The sequence below is a fragment of the Catharus ustulatus genome, chromosome 14 (assembly GCF_009819885.2).
Source record: "Catharus ustulatus isolate bCatUst1 chromosome 14, bCatUst1.pri.v2, whole genome shotgun sequence".
Classification (NCBI taxonomy): Eukaryota; Metazoa; Chordata; class Aves; order Passeriformes; family Turdidae; genus Catharus; species Catharus ustulatus.
In genome coordinates this window covers 13,666,138-13,684,740 of record NC_046234.1, presented here as the reverse complement: position 1 = coordinate 13,684,740, position 18,603 = coordinate 13,666,138, and the positions used below count along the sequence as shown (strand labels likewise).

Here is an 18,603-nt window from a genome sequence, read left to right as displayed (position 1 = left end):
TTTTTCATGAAAATTTTCAGGCAGTTCCATTGTTTTGCTTCAGCCTTTGATTTAACTACTTGAGCAAGTATTTGACAAAACCCTCCGTGTTTTTCAGGAGGTTTCTTAAATCCCACCGAGGTATGGGATTATGAGAAACAACAAATGGCAAGCTGTCTCTAACCCCACAGACTTTCTCACTCTCGTTTTCTCTCTCACTTTGGAATAAAAAATGCAGTGCTCCCTGCTGAGTTCTCTTTAAAATTCACATTGTCTCTTCAAATAAAGGCTGGGAGGGTGAGGTAGTGCTTTGAAAACCAGAACTCAGTCATACATTGCAGGGCCAGATCCTAGAGGATTATTCTCTCTCAGGACACTTTATAACTTCATGAGAACTTCTGGCCTGGCTTGTCTCACCAGCTTAGCGTGAATGGCCCCAGTGGATGGCAGGATGACTGAGGTCCCTACACCCCTTTCCATCAGGATGCCTGATGGAGACTTTTGAAACCATGATAAAGCAAATTCCTTTTTTTTTTTTTTGCCCTGGGGGTGGTGGGGCCCATTTTCTGTGCAGGCAGGGGATGCTCCCTGCATCCAGGCAGAGGGAAGCCCTGCTGCAGCACAAGCCTCTCCATTGTGGCTGGCACAGGCTGGGCTGTGGTAATGTGGTTTTCCCCTGGTTTTGGTGTGACTGCAGCAGCCTGTGCTGCCCCAAGGCTGTGGTGAGCTGCCAGTGTCACTGCTGGAAAGCTCAGAGCTGGAGGAGCATCTTGTTCCTATGAGAAATGCCTGGCAGGACAGCATGGCTGTGCTTTGCTCTCACAGGGGAAATAAAGAGAGGAGCTTTCCTCCTGACCCACCTGGACTTCAGGTAGCAAAAGCTTGGGAGCAAGGGAGTGAAGCTGGCAACATCCTTTGCTGTTGTCTCAGCCTTTCCTTCCCCATTGTGGCAATGAGAGAAATGAAGCTCATGGAGGAGAATTGTATTGTAAACCACCGCACATTTATTTTTCATAAATGATGCTATCACCAGGCCATTAGACTGTCCTGGGGCAAATGGATCTGTGCTGAGACACAGCACTGAGCACAGACACACGGACATTGCAGCAGCACAGAGCTCCCCAAGCAGCACCTGCGCCCAGGGGACAAGGACACGGAGACCTCACCGTGCCAGACAGGGAGCAAGGGTTGAGCAGAGCCTTTAAGTGACATTGCAACCTCGTGAAATTATGATGGAAATTATCATTCTTGCAGTACTGTGTCTGTGATTTTTCAGTAAACAGGAGTAAGGAGCAACTGCTGGACTCTGGTCCAAGGATGCAAGAGGGCTTGTTTAGATCTGTGCATGTGTCTGTGTGCTGGGCTGGGGTGTGGAGGAGAGTGACTGAAGCACCTTGATGTCAGCTCTCCCGAGGCCTTTTGCCCTGCTAAACTCTTGGAAACAGAAGATTGGTGGAAAAATGTCGGTTTTGACAAGCCTTTCACGCACATAGTTCAGACCTGTCACAGCGATGTCAAAATTCATCAGCGTGGTGAACCTATTAAACCTGGGGCAGAGCCGGAGCATCCACAGCTCCACTCGAGGAGGCACAGCCGCTCCAGCCCTTCCGGGGAATGTCCCTTTCCCTGCGGGGCACTCGGGAGCTGCCGGGGCTGGCAGGGGGTGCCAGGTGGGGATCCCCGGGGCTGCTCCGGGCGGGGGTGGCGGGGCAGAGCCGGGGCTCTCCGCGGGAGGGAGCGCCCGTGCGGGGCCGGCCGGGCGGGCAGCCCCGGGCTCCGCTCCGCCTCGCTGGGCGGGCGGATCCCAGCTCCTGATTTTCCCGGGGGCTGCAGAGGCTTGTCCCGGCCCTGCGCGATCCTGCTTGGCTGCCGCCCTCCCCGCCTCCCTCCACCTCCTCCTCCTCCTCCACCACCACCCCATGTGCTTCCTGCCGGGCCAAGTTCGCGGAGCGCCGCCGCACGCCGGGCCAGCGGAGCGGAGCCGCAGCGGAGCGGGGCGCAGGGCAGCGGGCGCGGCTGCAGCGGGGCGCGGCGGGGCAGGCTCGGCGGAGCGCCGGCTCCAGCCTCGGGGCGCGCTCGCCCGGCCCCGGCGGCCCCTGCCCGCCCGCACCATGCCGCGGCGGCGCGGCTGCCTGCCGCCGCTCCTGTGCGCGCTGGCCGCCCTCAGCCTGCCGCTGCTGCTGGCCGCCGAGCCCCGCGCCAAAAGTTGCTCCGAAGTGCGGAGGCTCTACGCCGCTAAGGGCTTCAGCCAGAGCGAGGCGCCCAGCCACGAGATCAGCGGTGAGTCGCGATCGTCGCTGCCGCCTTTGTGCGCGCTCGGCCCGGCCCCGCGGAGCGCGGGGTGCGCGCCCGCTCCCCCCGGCGCGGCTCCCCCCGGCGCGGGGCCGGAGCGCGGCTCGGCTCGGCTCGGGGCGCGCTGCCCGGCTCGGCGCGGTTCGGTTCGGCTCGCGGAGCTCGGAGGGTCCCGCGCGGAGGGTCCCGGCTCGGCTGCCCGCCCGCCCCCCGTGCCGTGCCGGGCCGGGCCGGGCCGGGCGGGACCGCGCCTGTTGCCGGCCCCGCTCCCGGCTCGGCGGGGCGGGCGCTCCTGCCCTTGGGCCGCCGTTCGCCCCGGCGGGGAGCGGGCTGCCCGTCCTGCCCCGGTGCCCGGCGGCTGCTGGCGGAGGGACTGAGACATGGCTCCTTTTTTTTTTTTTTTTTCTTTTTTCTTCCCCTCCTCCCTCCTTCCCCTTCTTTTTTTCTTTTTTCTTTCTTTCTTCCTTCCCTCCACCTTCGTCCCGAGGTACTTGCGCATCCCGGGGACAGGAGTGCTCGCAGCCGGCAGCAGTAGGAAATGGTAGCTAATGTGCTCACACCCAAAACATTTTATTCTTTTTGTTTCATCCTTCATCTCCCTCCCAGGGCCGCTGCTTTTATTTCCCCTTCTGAATGACCTACTGGACCGCATTCTCCGCGGAACAAAGGAAGTGCCTTTTTAGCTGGAATCCTCGGAGACCACCAAGGACTCCAGCTCATGCACTGCAATTTCGCACTACTTTCAACAATAACAAAAATGCATGACTGAATGGCTCAAAAATGTGGAGTGTTGGAGGCATTCATTTCGGTCTGGGACACTGTCACAACACAGACAGACCCCAAGTAAATACCTTTAGACGGCTCAGATAGAAGCTGGGGGTAATCTTTACCATTGGTGTGCCCTCCAGATATGCATACATTATCCTTTTCACTGACAAAATTAAAATCATTTCAGTCGCTTGTGCTTTTGTATTGTCAGACTAATGATATGCATTTAGCCTACATCTGTTTGAATAAAATTGCAGGCCCGTTTACTCTCCAAGAAATAGTTTAATGAGAAACGTCTGACTGGTTGCAGTTAAAATACTCTTTCCCCTTCACTCTGCCTGCTTTGTAAAATGGTCTCTAATAAATAGTCTTGCATTTGAGTCCAGCCCTCATCAGTGCAGGATAAGAACGTGAGCAGACTTCCTCTTAAGTCCAGTATTGGGGAGGTTTGACCTAGCCCTTGTTTTATATATTGTTGTTTAAGATTACTTGGTGAGCTTTGGAGAATGTCAGGAGTAGATCATGCTGATAGGGCTTCTATTTGAAGCTCTAAAGCTGTTGTCTGTTTGAGAAAAGTGATGAGCAAGGTACGATTATTTGACAAAAGAAGGGCTTTCTGCCATGACATGCTGAAAATATTGGCTGGGTTATGTTGCTGTTCCAGGGGCACAGAGTCTGTGTCTGGCCTTGCTTGGAAAGCAACAGGTCTGGAAAAGTTGTGTTTTTAATGTAGTCCTGCTATGCAGGGCATTTCAGAGAGGGTGGTGGAAGTCTTTAAAGGAGGCGTGCTGTGTACAGCTTTAAAGTGTGGTGTACCTCAAATTCGACTGAATTTAAAATTAAACCTGGAGTGGGGTGCTACACCTGCTGCAGTTTCATGTTCCCCCTGTGAATTCATGTGGTTTTGGTCTGGGTTGTTTAGAGGCTCCAGATCTCCCCTCTTGCTGCTTAGCTGGTGTGTGCAGATGTAACCACCAGTCCCGCTGCTGGTGTTGAACTTTCTCAGAATGGAGAACTTCACCTGCCATTGCCCCTGTGGGATCAGCACAGAGCACTGGAGTCCCACAGGCCAGGTGATAACGCTGGAGGCTGAGGTCTGGCACCAGGGTAAGAGGTCTGTGGTGTGTATTGTCTCCAGGAAAGAGTCCCTTGCCAAAGCTTTGATTTCAGCTGGCGTTTCAGGTGATAAGTGGCGTGTTTTCCATCAGGAGAGTAAGTGGTTTGGAAAGGCCCCGTTACCTGGGCGCCTGGCGATCGTGGGAACAAGATAAATGGGGGTGAGGGAATGAGCCATGTGCTTGGACAAGTGTCCCACTGGGCTGATGGTGGAAACTGGTGATTTCTGCTTGGTGGCACCTCTGCTCACTAAACTGGTGGAGGACAGGTTGGGGAGGCTTCAGTGGCTGAATGGAATCACTTGTGGACACATGAATGCTGAAGGAATGATGTGTGGACACATGGTTGTTCACGTCTGAAGTGCATCAACTTCTTTCTTAGATTTTTTGTACTGATTTGATGGATTATGCTTTATTTTTACATTCTCTTAGCAAGTTACTTTAGATCACAGTGCAGACAGAAACTTCCCAGCATCTTTGTGAAAAGGTGTCCTAAAAGTTGCGGCAAATTTGTTTCTGTAAGTGTAGTGATTTCTTTCTGCCAGGGATTACTGACCCTACAAAATGTTGGCCTTGGATTGTCAAAGTGAAGCAGCTGTGTGGTGCAGGCAGTGTGTCCCTGCACTGGGCTGTGTGACAGCAAGTGAAACTCATCCTCACTGGAAGGCCATGGGAGTCATTTGGGGTTTTATAGCATCTCACGTGGATTTTTTGGCCACATGTAGTTTCTTCTGGAGCAGTAGATATGCAAACCTTTTTCTTTCAAGGAAATGCCCATTTCAGCAGGCGTTTTATCTGTATCATTGCTATTTCAGTGGCATTAAAAGGCTGCTCCTTCACCATAATTACCCAGGAATTCACTTTAATATTTATTTAGACCAGGTTTAGGACCTAATTAGAGTATGCATAAATAGCAGGTTATATCTTGCTGAAGTACCTAGGCATTTCTGAAAGAAGCACACAGCTGGCCAACTCACTGCTTGCTTGATAAGAGGTGTAAAATGGGTTATTTGTGGTGTGGGACATAGAGAACTTGTTTCCTTTTATGTAGCTTTGGTGTTAGAGGTATAAACACACTAGTGCTGTAAATCTCTGTGGAAGCTTTTCGTAATCTGTAGCCCTTTGGTGCTGCTTTGTACCTGAGTGTTCTTCAGTGGCTGCTGCTCCTACAGCCCTGTGAAGTGTGTGGCAAAGCTCCTGGCAATGCTGAGATGCAATCTTGCTGTTGCTGGAGAGGTCAGAGCTTAGACCTGATGTCTACAGAGCTGGTTTGTGAAACCTGACTCTTGATAGCATGTGTAGATAGAGGTGGTGTGGGCAGAGCACCAGCCTATAACTGCTTTTGAGATGACTTTGACAGCTTCCCAAGGACACATCACATCTTGGGAAGTTCTGGGTCCTGGAGCCACTTACTTTGTTCAAACTCTATGCAGAATGTGTTGTTCCTTACGGATTCCATGTATCTCTGAGCTGTCATGGTGATGGGGCAAAACTCCCCGGAGTGGCCATCTGTAGGGGCTGCTTACCCTGCTTGGTCTGGTGGGACTGCAGAATGAAATGCAAAGTGAGCTGGTGCGGTGGCACCTGGAGACCCACAGTAGGTGGCTGTGATTTAAAAAACAAAAAACCCCCACCCAACCTTTCTTTCAAAAGGCTGCTTCTTGCCCTCAGGTGTTAAACAGACGGAAATTCCTTCCCTTTTCCGGCTAATTGGAAGAACTAAATGTTTCTTTTCCTGGATTGAAAAGGGGAAGAAAAAATCTTGCCTGTTGGTGGAAAATGTAGTTAACCAGCGAAGTTCCTGCAGCAGTGTCATCCCTGCTCTTGCTGGCACTGCTGTCCTGGCAGTGGTGGGGAGCACAGAGCAAACCTGGAGCCTGGCGGGGAACTGGGTGCAAGCAGCACTCTATTCAGTCTTAGTGAACTGATCAGGGTAATTAATCTTTGTTTAAACCAAGTTAATTGAATAGCTGCATTCATTTGTGAGAGCAGTTGGGAGCAGTTCTTTCCCCATGGCAGAGGAAATCGGTTGGCCCTTGATTTTTGGAGTTCTGAGACCTTGCCTGTAGTAAATTTGGGCAGGTGTGCCCTGATGTCCTGCTGCTCACTTGTCCCCAGGGTATTTATGGCTGTCAGTAGGTGCCTCTGTGCTGCCCTTGGTCACTCAGGAAAGCTGCTCTGTTTGCTTTGCTGTTTGTTGGGGTTTAACCCCAGCCAGCAACCAAGCCTCATACAGTCACTCGTTCCCTTCCCTACCAAAAGGATTAGGGAGAGGACCAAAAGGGTAAAAGGTAGGAAACTTGTGGGTTGAGAAACAGACAGTTCAACAGGGAAAGCAAAAGCTGAGCATGCAAGTAAAGCAAGGAATTTGCTGTTTCCTTGGGCAGGCAGGTGTTAGCCATCTCTAGGAGAGCAGGGCCCCATCACATGTAACAGTGACTTGGGAAGACAAACCCCATCACTCCAAATGTCCTCTTCTTTCTCCTTCTTGCCCCCACTTTATACTGACCATGATGGTCTGGAATCTCTCTTTGGTCACTTGGGGTCACCTGTCCCAGCTGTGCCTCTTCCCAGTGTCCCGTGCACCTCCAGCCCCCTCCCCAGCACATCAGTCCAAGAAGCAGAAAAGACTTAGGCTGTGTGTAAGCCCTGCTCAGGAATAACAAAAGCTTTTCTGTATTATCAACCCTATGCTCAGCACAAATCCAGAACATAGTCCCATACTAACCACTGTGAGGAAAATTAACTCTACTCCAGCCAAAACCAGCCCATTGTTTTACATGTCAAGTCCAGCGAATGCTTCTTTAGTTTTTCACATGCTTCTCTTCCAACTGAGGGACGGTTTCTGGATCGCCTCCAGGCCAGCCTCACTCTGTCTGGCACTGCTGAGCCTGTTGCAGTCGGTCTGTACGAGGCAGCTCCGGACTTGCTGTGTTACGAGCAGTACCAGATAACACCTGGTCATCCTTGAGGTCTGTGTGAAGGTGTGCATGACCTGGCCACCGGCTGGAGCGATGATTCCTGTCCGATGGAGGTCCTTGGTGGGCCGGGAGTTCTCCTGCGTGGCCACCCATGGCAAGCGGGGAAGCGATCGCTGCAGAACATCCCCGCGACAAACACAAGCGCTGGCACGGAAAACCAAATGAGAGAATTGCTTGAAGTATTTTTAGCCGCTTCTAATGTCATTTAGCAACTGGAAACAGCGGGGCGGGGAGGGGGGAGCTGGCAGCGTGCGAGTTGCCCGCAGGCCACCGAGGAGCGGCTGGCGGCCGAGCGGCTCGGGGAGCGCTGGCGGCGGCTCCCGGCTGAGTCACGGCTCCGGCCGCCCTGCAGCCAGCCCGGGACGCCGCTCTCTCTCTCTCCAATGTGCAGCGCGGGGTTTTGTTCGGCTGCAGCGGCGCTCCGTGTCCTAGCAGCCGGCAGCGCGAAGCATGTGGTTAGCAGCGACTGCTTGCAGTGGTCCGGGCTGAGTGGGAGTATCGTTTTCCTTGGCAGACACTTCATAGAAAGTTCTGTTTTTTCTGCCAGAATAAGCAGTCATTACATTCCATACAATTCATAGTCAAATTATTATCTATTGTTAAAATTGCCTTAATTATCAGATGTTTCCTTAGACATGTAGCTGTTTTTTAAGAGGCTGAATAGGCGTGTGTACATTGTGCAGAAGGCCTGAGCTGCACAATGTTTTCAGTACTGTTTTGTAGTTTCAGGGAGATTTTCTGTGGCTTTCATATGTCAACAGGCTTTTTATTCATACTGAAACAGCAGCAGAGCAAGGCCAGCACGACAGCGAGGCGCTGTTTTGGGTCTCTGCATCTCCCCTCTGCCATGGAATTTCCTTGGTACCTGTGGAGCCAAGGAAGTTCAGGAGGAAGCATCACTGCTGTGTGTGAGATGGTTCTGATGGGACAAGGTTCCAGATGAGCATTTTCTGTCTTGAGCATCTGCCCAGTAGGGCCAGGACCTCTGTCAGGAGGCTGGGAAGGTCCAGGTTCCTTGAGGTGGTGATGTCTAACCCTTAGCCTGCTCTTGGTGTAGGATGGTGGCTTGTGCACACCCCGCTGTCCTGGTTCTGTGCAGTGGGTTGCCAACCCTGGAACCTGCATGGATGGGGAAGGACTGCCAGTGCTTCTCAAGAGGTGTCAGATGAGTGGTTCTCATCTCCTGTCCCCTTCACACACAGCCATTCCCATGGACTCTGCATGTGTGTGTTGGGTTGCACAGTCAACATCTCCTGCAGATGTGGGCAGCATCAGGATTATTCAGTCTACTGCAGAATTCTTTGCCTCCTTCCAGAAGAGGAGCAATCCTCAGGGACCTGATTACTTGCTTTTGTTCTGCATTTTTTTTTTTTTTGGGTTGGGGTGAGGGGTAAGGAAATTCTTGTTAGCCAGAGAGGTCAGGATGTGTCTCCTCGCCGGCGGCCAGGCTGAGAGTGAGCTGCCAGTCCCGGTCTCCCGGGCAATAACCTCCTTGCATTCCTCACATTCCTCCTGCTTTCTCTTTCTTTTGAGATTATGAAGATAACTTCCTTCTCCCATTGCTAAGCAATGCAAGGACCCAGTAAGTTTCCCTCTTGTTCCCTGAATTACCTTGTGTGCTCCAAGATGCCCCATGGCAAACCCCTTTGGTGCCCTAAAAGGTGCAGTTTGTGCTCTTCACTGGAGTTTGTGCATCTCAGGAAGAAAGCTGCTCTGTGTGTTCTTTTTTTTTTAATTGCCAAGTGTTTTAATTAAAAGAGATTACTACTTTGTTGTAGCCAGTCTTACCTGCTTCCTGGTTTGTTAAAGAAGTGTTTCATGAAACTACTTTGCTTCTCTAGGAGAAATCTTTGTGTTTTTCTTTGCTGTGCAGAATATGTACAGCCTGCAGAGGCTGTGGCTGAAGCACCATGTTTATGCCAGTGAATTTTCTTCTTGTTTACGTCTTTCTAGTCCAGGAAAGGTGCTCAGATAAAAATCGAGTGTTGGGAAGAGGGGACCTGGTGGGAAAGTGTTGGAGGCTTTTTGTGTGCAGAGCTGGTGGCAGCCATGTGGGCTTGTTGGCAGGCTTTGCCCCGTGAGGATGTGGCTGTGGTAGTTTTGTTAGGATGGTGTTTTCTGTTTGTAAATGGCCGTGGCTGGCACAATCATCTTCCCTGCTAGTTCATGCCTTGCTGTCTGTCACCTCCCTGTGGGTCCTTGGAGAGAGGGAGGTGGGATGGGGTGGTGTTCCTCAAGGGCAGCAGTGCATCACCTCACTGGCAAAGTGCTTGAAAAGGTGTGTGTTGGGATACCAGCTGATGGGATCAATCTTAATTAAGGGCTACTCAGTGTTGATTTTAATGTGAAGTTAGAACTGTGGTACCTCTCTCCCAATGTAAAGCATTGCCAGATTCTCCACCTCCCCAAAAACACTCTTAGAAATACTTTTTTTTGTTAGCTTCCTGTCTTTCTACACGTATTTTCTGTGGATTGCACAACCAGTGGCTGATGGACTTGGGTTTGTGGGAGTTCCCTGTCAGGGACTTCTCTCTCTGCAAGCTTTGGTGTTGGAAAGGTGCATGGATGGTGGAGAGGGGCTACCCTGACCAAAGGATTTTGCAGGAGTATTTCTCTTAATGTTTCCAATTTAGAAGCTGAGAATTGTCTGGATTTTAAGCAAATTCAGATGGGAGCAAACAATGATGAAATGTTTAAAATATGTTTGAACATTTTTGTGGGAATAGGAGCAGTTCTTACACAGGCGAGGCTGCAGCTTTCAGGAGGTGAAAATATGTGGCCCTTACACATTGTCAGCATTGTTGCTGTCTTTTTTTTTTTTTTCCTTCTTTTTCCTTTTTTAAAAATGCTCATAGGAAATTGGCTTTGGTAATTGAGTTTCTACAGAACCACAACATCCAATAGCTGTTCCTTTCCAGGGGTCACCCTTAGGTTAGTTTAAGTAATGTGCAGTCAGTTTAACCTCTTGTGGTTTGTAGTGCTATTCTAGAAATTACTGGTGATTTGGGGTGTGTTAGAGTAACAACTTCACAGGAAAACCCCAAATGTCAGGGTGTCTGGTTTTCAGAGAGCTCTGACCACTTGCCTTGTGAAAACCAGGCACCTTGAGGTACGTCCCTTCTTGCATTGGAAAATGCAGTTAAAGCCTTTATGGCCCGTTGACTTTCCTTTGAAAGAAGCTGAAATAACCCTGGGTGATTTGTTTGCCTACACTGACTTATAACATCCTCCTGCTTGGAAGCACTGTGCAGAACCTGTGCTGGATGCTCTGTGTTGGGTCACATCACCCTGCGTGGCACTGATGGAGGAGCAGCAGTGCTCTGGACCCCCAAATCCCAGGGTTTAGGGGATTTGCTGGCAGCAGAGGGCCAGCTTTAAGAAATTATGAGCTGGGGCTTTAGCTTTGTAGCATTGACAGTTTGGTATAAAAAGCTCTGTGTTGCAGGCTGTGATGACAGGGGGTGATAAATCACTCTTGGCTGGTACTACAGGTTCTAATAATGGTGTTTTAAAAAGATTACATGGGTTTTAATACAAACTTTTTGCTTCTTTGTACTCTCTTCTTTTTAAAGAGTTGAGCCTGTTTTGATTCAGCATTCTTGGAACATAAAGACGGAGCCAGGATTTTTACTGGGCTGAAATGCAGTTTTTTGCTTCTCCTACAAACATGAGGATCTTGTTTGAGTGTCTTTATAGCCAACAGGCTGGCAGTGTCCTCTTTGCAAGGGAGCTGGCTTGTTTGTTTGTTTTAAAGGTAACTTTGCCCTATGAAAGATTAAAGAGCAAGCAGCTTCACCCAGTTGTGAGTGTTGCTATTGGAAAGAAATTAGTGATAAGGAGAGCCATGCAATAAGAGGGATAAATAACCTTCTGCACCTTCCTTGACTTTCCTTGGCCCATTCCCATGGGAGGGACAGGGCATTTGTGTGATCAAAGAAACGGGTGCAATTACAAGCCTGATGGAAAATCAATCCCTTGCCAGCTACGTATGGGCACCCAGGCAGGCTTTGCCTTTGCTCTGAATAGTGTGGGCTGGGTTTTTTTTTGTGTACCTGCCAACCCTAGGGTTTGTGATGTGTGGTGGCCAGCAGTCCTGGGGGAGCACAGGGTGCCTGGAGAGCCAAGGCAGTGAGGCAGCAGTGCCCGTGTCCCTTTGCCTGGGCAGAGGCACTGGGAGCAGCTGGCACACACCCAGATCAGGGGTCAGAGTGGTGCTGCTGGTTTAGTTTGGACTGGAGGAAAACAAACAGGCTTCCTCCTGAGTTTTGGCTCTGTTTGGAGACAGAACTGAGGGTGCCATAGGACCATACGCTTTTTTTCTCAGTGGGGGGAAAAATGGCTTTATTAGCGTCTGCTAATGATTCAGCGCTGTTTACATAATAATTGTGGTTCGCTTTCATTAGCTCTCATAATGAGATTGCTTTCTTCCAGTGCAATCACTTGCTGGTTTGGTTTTACATGCTCCTGCCTCCCTGCTCCCTGAGCATGGCAGTGGGATGAAGAGGGAGTGCAAGGGCTCTGTGCCTGGCTTGGCCTCCCTTCCGTGGCTCCAGGCATGGAAGAAAGCTCACTCTCACAAGAAAGGAGAGAAGGTGAAAGGGGTTTGTACTGCTGGGACCCAGGTGGTGGTTTGGAACATCATCACAGTGGTTTGGAGCATCATGGCATCCTAGCGGAGTTGGGTTTAAACCCATTTTGCGTGAGGTTCTCTCATCTTTGTTCTGAAAACTCTTGGGCTTACCTGTTTGTGAGGGAGGGAATACAGTGACCTGCTTCCACCCAGAGGAAGAAGCCAGGTCCTTTCATCTCCCAGTTCCGCCATATCAGAAGCACTGATCCGTCACAGTGGATGTGCATCATGGATATTGTTTGTCCATAGCTGCTGCAGCCTCACCTTGATGTTGCACTTGTTTGCATTCCACGTGTGAGTAATTGAGAGTGGTGGTGATGCTCCCCATGCTGCAAGAGCTGCATCCTGCAGCACCCAGCCGCTGTGCCAGGAGCTGCCTGAGCGCCGGGGGATGACACCCACTGCTGAGCTCTTAAATTCGTAATGTCACTCGGAGGAAAACACAATAGCCTGAATGCTACCTTTTGAAAAGGTAAGGCTGGCTGTTGTTCGGTTGGGGTTTTTTTATTCCTTTGTAGCGTAGTAGTGGGAGTGTGAGGGTCTCGGAGCAGCCGAGTGCCAGCAGGCAGGATGTGGCTGATGCTGGCACGGGGCTGGGCTGGAGCAGAATGGGTCCCCACGGAGCAGAATGGGTCCCCACGGAGCAGAATGGGTCCCCACGGAGCAGTGGGTGCTCAGCCAGGGGTGCCATGGGGAGCCTGGGGGTCTGTGTGTGCTTTGCAGATGTCCTGGGGGATGCATGCCCTCTCCCCTTCGTCTCAATTTGTTACCACAGGTAGATTAAGGTCTCCACTGCTGGAGGGTCCTGAGCAGAAGATGAGTTGACCTTCTTTGCCTTTGCAAAACGAAACACTTCTGTGGGGAGGTTGGGAAAGGTGTGACTGCTTTTGACCATGTGGCTTCTGTTAATTAACGTGAGTTAATTGGGGCTGGTTGAAGAGCTGTGGCTTGGTGGGTAGAGAAGGCTGGAGGAGCCCGGGCTCTGGGCTGCTCAGCCCTGTTGAATCCAGCCCACCAAGGGATCCTGGTGCAGGCGCCTCGCTAGTGAAACCTCCACATAACTCAGCCTCTGCATTATTAAAGGCTCCTTTATACCTCTTCTTGCCGTAACTCCTGTGAGAACAGCCAGTCTTTTCAGCAGCCTTCCTTATGGGGAAAGTTGAGGGGAGCAGCCTGACTGGCACGGCGCTGCTCCACACCAGCCCTGGAGCTGCTGTTGAAGCAGTCTGGGAGCGGGCAAAGGTGCTGGAACAAGGGCTCTGCGTCCACTTGCTGCCCAGCTGGCTCAGTAGGATCCTGAAAAATAGTTGTGGAAAGTAAGGGTTAATTTCTAGGTATCAAAATATGCACAAAAGGTTAAATGAGACTTCCTCCTTGTCAATGAATTACGGCTTGAAAATATTTGCATTCTTTCCTGAAAGATTTAGGAATAATTATACAGCACTCAGGGGCAAGGCATTCCCAGATAAACTTAACAACTCTATAATTTGTACTCGAGGCAGGGTTTCCTGTAAATGATAGCTTTGTTTAATTTTACAATACTGCTTCCAAATGTTTGCTGACTATGAATTGCTAGCTAAACTGGACTTGTGAATCTGGAAGAGTATTTATTTGTTTGTTATTGCAGACAGTAAGAGCTGCTGTGTTAGGCTAAAACTTGGCATTTCCTTTACAAGCTGTAGGCATCTCTCCCCAGGCGGGTTTGGTGCAGTGGGCAGCTGATGTAGGGTGTGAACAGCTTTCCAACTTCTCTGTACAAAATTCCTGAGCTTCTCTAGAATCTCCTCCTGCTCTGCCTTTCTTTTTCTGGGGTTGGGAAAGGAGCACTGCAGTCGCAATGCACATACTTTATTTCCATTACTCAAAGCTGGAGTCATGCATAGTTACAGCCAAAGACACTTCAGCAGCTCTGGGGATAACAAGATAGCTGACAGACTGGAATGTGGATTTATCAGGGGTAAAAACTGGCAAAATTCCTTATTTCTGGTCCTTCTTTTTAAATAGGCCCTTCATGCTCCTGCTGCAAGAGCCCACCACATGTTTAACCCCTTGTGTTCTCCTAGCTGGATCCAGGGATGAGCACTGGCACTTGCCCATGTTTCTTTTGGGATGAAGCTGCTCAGTCCCAGATAGTTCCTAGGTGTTGTTTTTAAACTACAAAGCTCTTTAAGAAGTGCTTTCAATGGGTTTTTATTTTAAAGTGCAAGCCTTAGCACCAGATGTCTGTCTGAGTGACCACAGAATGTAAATTTTACTGTGTGTTGCTTTTGGACTGGCAGTTTGGGAGACTACTGGGCAGTTAACATAGGCAGATTGTGCCATGAAATCTGCTTCCTTGGATTTGATTCATATTAATTTATTTCAAAGCAAATCTCTTTATTGACTTCAGTTTCATTTTGCTGTAGAACTACTTTTACTGTGCCTTAGCTAGGACTTTGCTTGGACCTGGAAATACTTATATGGCTATGAGAAATAGGTCATATTCAGCTCCATGGATTTTCAGTTATATATATATTAATATTGCAAGACATTAAGCAATTTCTTTTTGGGGAAACAAGTTATGGCAGAAGGAGCACACTTGGAAGTTAAATAGATTAAGTGAAATCCCTCAGTTACAGGAGAGAGGTTCAGAAGACAAGTCAGGCAGTTTAAGGAAGGAGTTTCAAGTTAAAATATAACTTTTCCCAGTCTTCTGTGAGCAGTGGTGCAGCAAGACCTGTCTGCAACCAGCCCAGTGCAGCAGCCTGGGCTCAGGGCTCTGACGTGGCTTCTGCAGGCTGGATGGATTTAGAGCTGGTGGTTGTGCCTGTGGTTGAGAGTCTTGACTGGCTGAGAATGAAGAGAATTTCACTTTTTATTGGAAAAGGAAAGAATTGCTCAAGGATTGCAAAACACTTTGTTTTGGAAGAAATGTCATTGTTTTAAAATAGCACAAGAGCAGGAGGGGAGCTGTCCCTAAGCCTGTGGCAGTCTTGGAAATCTTCTTCTTACCTGGGGGCTCAAGTGAAGCTTCAAGGCTTAAGTGTTAGCTTGGACTTTTATCCAAGGGTGGCCAGGCTGGAAGGCTACACTTCTTCCATTCCTGCCTCTTCCTTTGAAAGATGGAGAATATTATATTTTAAGTAGGAGTGATAGAGTTTAGAAAGGAACGTAAATCTTTGCTTTTGGACAGAATCACTGACGGGATGGTGGCCAGCACTTGGTGTCTCATGGGATAGTTGCTGGCTCCTGTTTTTCTGCCCTGTGTGTCCTTTCTGCTCCCTGCATTTATCTCCTTGGCTGAGCCCCAGGCACATGGATTTGAACCAGCATGGCCATCAGTGCTTTGCTGCAGGCCCTTTTCTGGGTGCTGCTTGCCCTTTTTTGTCTGGGTGCATCCCCAGGACAGGTCCATCCTCCTCACAGTGGCAAGCTGCTCTGGTCACAGCACAATCGTCCCCTGGAGACACCCAGCCCATGTGAATTTGCCACAGAGGGCAAATCTTTGGCAAACCTCCTGCCAGAGCCTTGTCTCAGCCCTGCCAGGATCTCCCCATAGAGCTGGCAGGTTGCTGGGTGCCTCCCCATTGCAGGGGCTGCCCATTGCTCCTCCAGACTTTCTTTAGCTGCAAACTTTATTTCATAGAGTATTTTTGTTGGTGGAGGGTGCCAGGAGATAACAATGGCTGTGGGGAGAGAGAGGAGCTCCTCTCTCAGCTTCAGAAAGACCAACACAACTGGTAAATCCATCCCATCCTTCTAATCAGCCATCCCCTCCCTGGGGCTCACTGTGCTGTTTTCCTTCCTGCTGGTGGATGTTGATGGTCCTGCCTGGGAGGTGCATGGCAAAGCTCCTGTTTGCACTCCCTGCTCCCCCCAGGTTGCTCAGGGCTGTGCTTAAAAAGACAAAGTAAACCTCTTCTGTACCTGCCAGCAAAACCTCAGTGCAATTGTCCCCTGGTGCAGTTTGGGTGCTGTCAGCCCAGTGTCTTGTTTTCCCATCCCACCAAAGCTGTTTGCACAAACCCAGCTGCTGTTCAAGACAGGGGATCAAAGCTGGGGTCTGCAGGTGGACAGTCTATGCAACACCAGGGCTGAGGTGTCTCCCAAACTTGCTTTTTCCAAAATACCTAAGAAAATGTGACCCTGAGCCGTGTTCCCATGTGGAGCAGCAATGAGAAGGCACACATGCTTACACTGTGAAATGTGTTTGGGAGGAGGGTAGGGAACTCAAGAAGTTTTAATTTTCAAAGGTTGAAGTGGCCTCCTGCACTCTCCTGTTGTCATCTGGGATGCTGCTGTCCCTGCTGGGAGGGATTTGCTCAAACAAAGGTGGCAGCACAGAAATTGGCTTGGGAATTGTTGCAGGGGTGTTTGGATTTATCTGTGCTGTGGTGAGGAGGAGGAGTGCCTGTGTGAAGCTGGCGGCAGATAAGGCTGGTGTTCACAGCTGTGCCAAGGAGAGTGGGAAAGATAGGGCATTCTGAAGAGGGGGAGAAGGAGGAATTCTTAATTTTGTGATACCCTTATCTTAATCCTTTCTCCCTTCTCTTCCACCCTCCTTCTTGCCTGGTCCAGGGTAGGTTAAACTACCCAGCCTCGCCTTTTCCACAAACACTGGCAGGCTGGTGGCTCCAGACCTGGGAATACATTGGGAGTCTGTTTCAGCAGCGGGATGGGTTTTTGGACGTAGGTCGTGTTGTGCTAGCAGAACACAGTGCAGCGCTTGTGTGAGCTGGGTGGCTTCTGCAACGGATACCTGGCTCTTGGAAAAGTAACACTTGGTGGGAGTAGCAGTCAAGGGCTTAAAAGCACGTTTTTCAGGTCAAAAAATCTTACTTACAAACTCAGCTGTGGTCTTAGCTCTGAGGTGTTTTGTCCAAGGGGAGATAAAGCAGGGAGGAGGGAGATGTAGGGGGTGGTTCTGAACATCACTAGAGCACAGCTGTGCTCCTGTCCCAGTGCTGCTGCTCCCTGGTGAGGAGGCAGTGACCCCACTATTGGGATCTCTGGGCAAATGTCCTGCCCTGTGCTTGGGGTTGGTGCCTCTTGGCTCTCCAGGCACCATCCCTTTTTTTTTTTTTCAGGAGGGTTGAACCTGGAGCTGTGCCTCTAGCTGGAGAGAGGATTTCCACTGACACCCTCCCTCTGTATAGTGGCTCAGTTTCAGGGAGTTTCAAAGGTCCTGGGCAAGTTGCACCTTGGGTTTTTGGCACTGGATGTCCCCTGCCTCCTGTTGTGCTGCTTATTTGCCTTTCTCCATGTGTTGCTTCAGCCTTGGCCATGTGCGTTTCTGGAGGTTTGTCTTATTTACATGAGCAGTTCTCGGAAAGTTCAGCTGAAAAGCAGCTTTTTTTTTTTTTTTTTCCTGGGAACAGCCAGGAACCACTAGTGTGTGATCTTTGTGTATAAAGTTGCCTTTCTCTGATTATAAACAGTGGCCCTAGGATGGATGTGTGGTGAACCTGTTTAGATTTAAACCTGACCCACCTCCTCATTTTCAGTGCTGGCATCCCCTTTGAGCAACGTGTTCTTTCCTGCCTTTTCTGCAGTAACACGTGGTGTGAGTTTTTTAACCTTTAAGTTGGAAAGTCCTGTCAAATTGTGGTGTCCTGCTCTAGGCAGCAGTGTATGATTTTATTTTTTTATGATTTTCTTTGCCAGTGCAATATCAGATACACAGATTGTTTATTCATTTCCCATGTAGCCTTTCTTCTGATGGCCTGGCAAGCCAAGATAGCCTGATAGGCACAGACAGCCTATTGCATGTCCCAGTTAGCCCCTGGGAGCTCTCACTGAGGGAGGTGATGAGCTGGGAAGCACAGATCTGTGTCTTGGTCCTGCAGTGGAAGAGCTGCTGCATGATCAAGCTGTGCTGGCTCTCCCAGAGGCCTTCATCTGGGTTTGTTTCCCCAATCCTGCTTTGCATCGGATTGATGTGAGCTAATTATTTCTGAAACCCCTTTAATTGGTGGCTCTTTCTGGTCCAGCTGTTTGTACAGTCATGACCAGAATGAAGACCTGAGGCAAAGCACCATCACCTTTCTTCCCAGGAAGGCAGGCTGGATCAAGGGGTTGGCAACATCCCTGGGGTCACTGATGAAACAAGAAAGGCCTTTGTGTGGCTTTGTGGGCAAGGCTGGAAAATGCAGCATTCCAGAAGCTCGCTACTTTACTGGGTGTTCATAGTGTGCAGCTGTGTAGTGAGATGTAGCATGGATTCCTCAAAATTGAGTTGTGGCTGTGATGCTCTGGAGAAGCATGTCTGGGGTGATGGCAGTGGTTCTTCCAGACTCTGGAAAGCTGCTCTGCAGTGGAGCTGCTCAGCTAGAATATTTGACCCCAAACTGGCTCATTGTGGGAGGGACATTGCTCATGTTTGGGCTGAGAAGGTTATCCTGTGCTGAGCTAAACTGGGGGGACAACCAGGGAGCTGGAATTGTGGAGCAGCACAAGTGCTCTGCCTTCCCTCTGCTGCCAAAACAGTCTCCGTGTTGCTATGAAAATGTCTTGTGGAAAACTTTCCACTTAGAACTGAAGTCTCATTTATGTCTGCCCGGGACCTGCTCTTGGACTGAATTTTATTTTCTAAGCAAATGAGACTTTCTGGTCCTTGAGGCGGTGGAAATAACTGCTCCACCAACTTGCAGCCCACCCGCCCTCAGGGGCCCGGGAGCCAGTGGAGGATTTTGGCAGAGGAGCTGGTTTGTTCAGCAGGAGCAGTGTAAGGCTTGAGTGGGGCAAATTTAGTTTGTGAGCCCTCTAAAAACTTGGTTTTCAGGGGACCCCAACTCCTCTTATTGCAAGCTTCAGACTACTGCTGTGCTCCCACAGACCCCTCCAGTCACCCCCCAGACTG

The 18,603-nt window shown here is 50.1% G+C and overlaps 1 protein-coding gene across 2 annotated transcripts in view; it reads left to right on the top strand.

Moving 5' to 3' along the window:
• The first annotated feature begins 2,090 nt into the window (after nt 1-2,090).
• Nucleotides 2,091-18,603, top strand: part of GPC4 (glypican 4) — a 66,720-nt gene continuing 50,207 nt past the window's right edge. The window contains exon 1 of one of the 2 annotated variants that reach the window (XM_033072628.2): nt 2,091-2,259. In XM_033072628.2, the coding sequence (XP_032928519.1) occupies nt 2,091-2,259 (169 nt within the window). Of the gene's footprint in view, nt 2,260-12,218; nt 12,238-18,603 lie in introns of those variants that run through there. The other variant, XM_033072629.2, reaches the window with a different exon arrangement.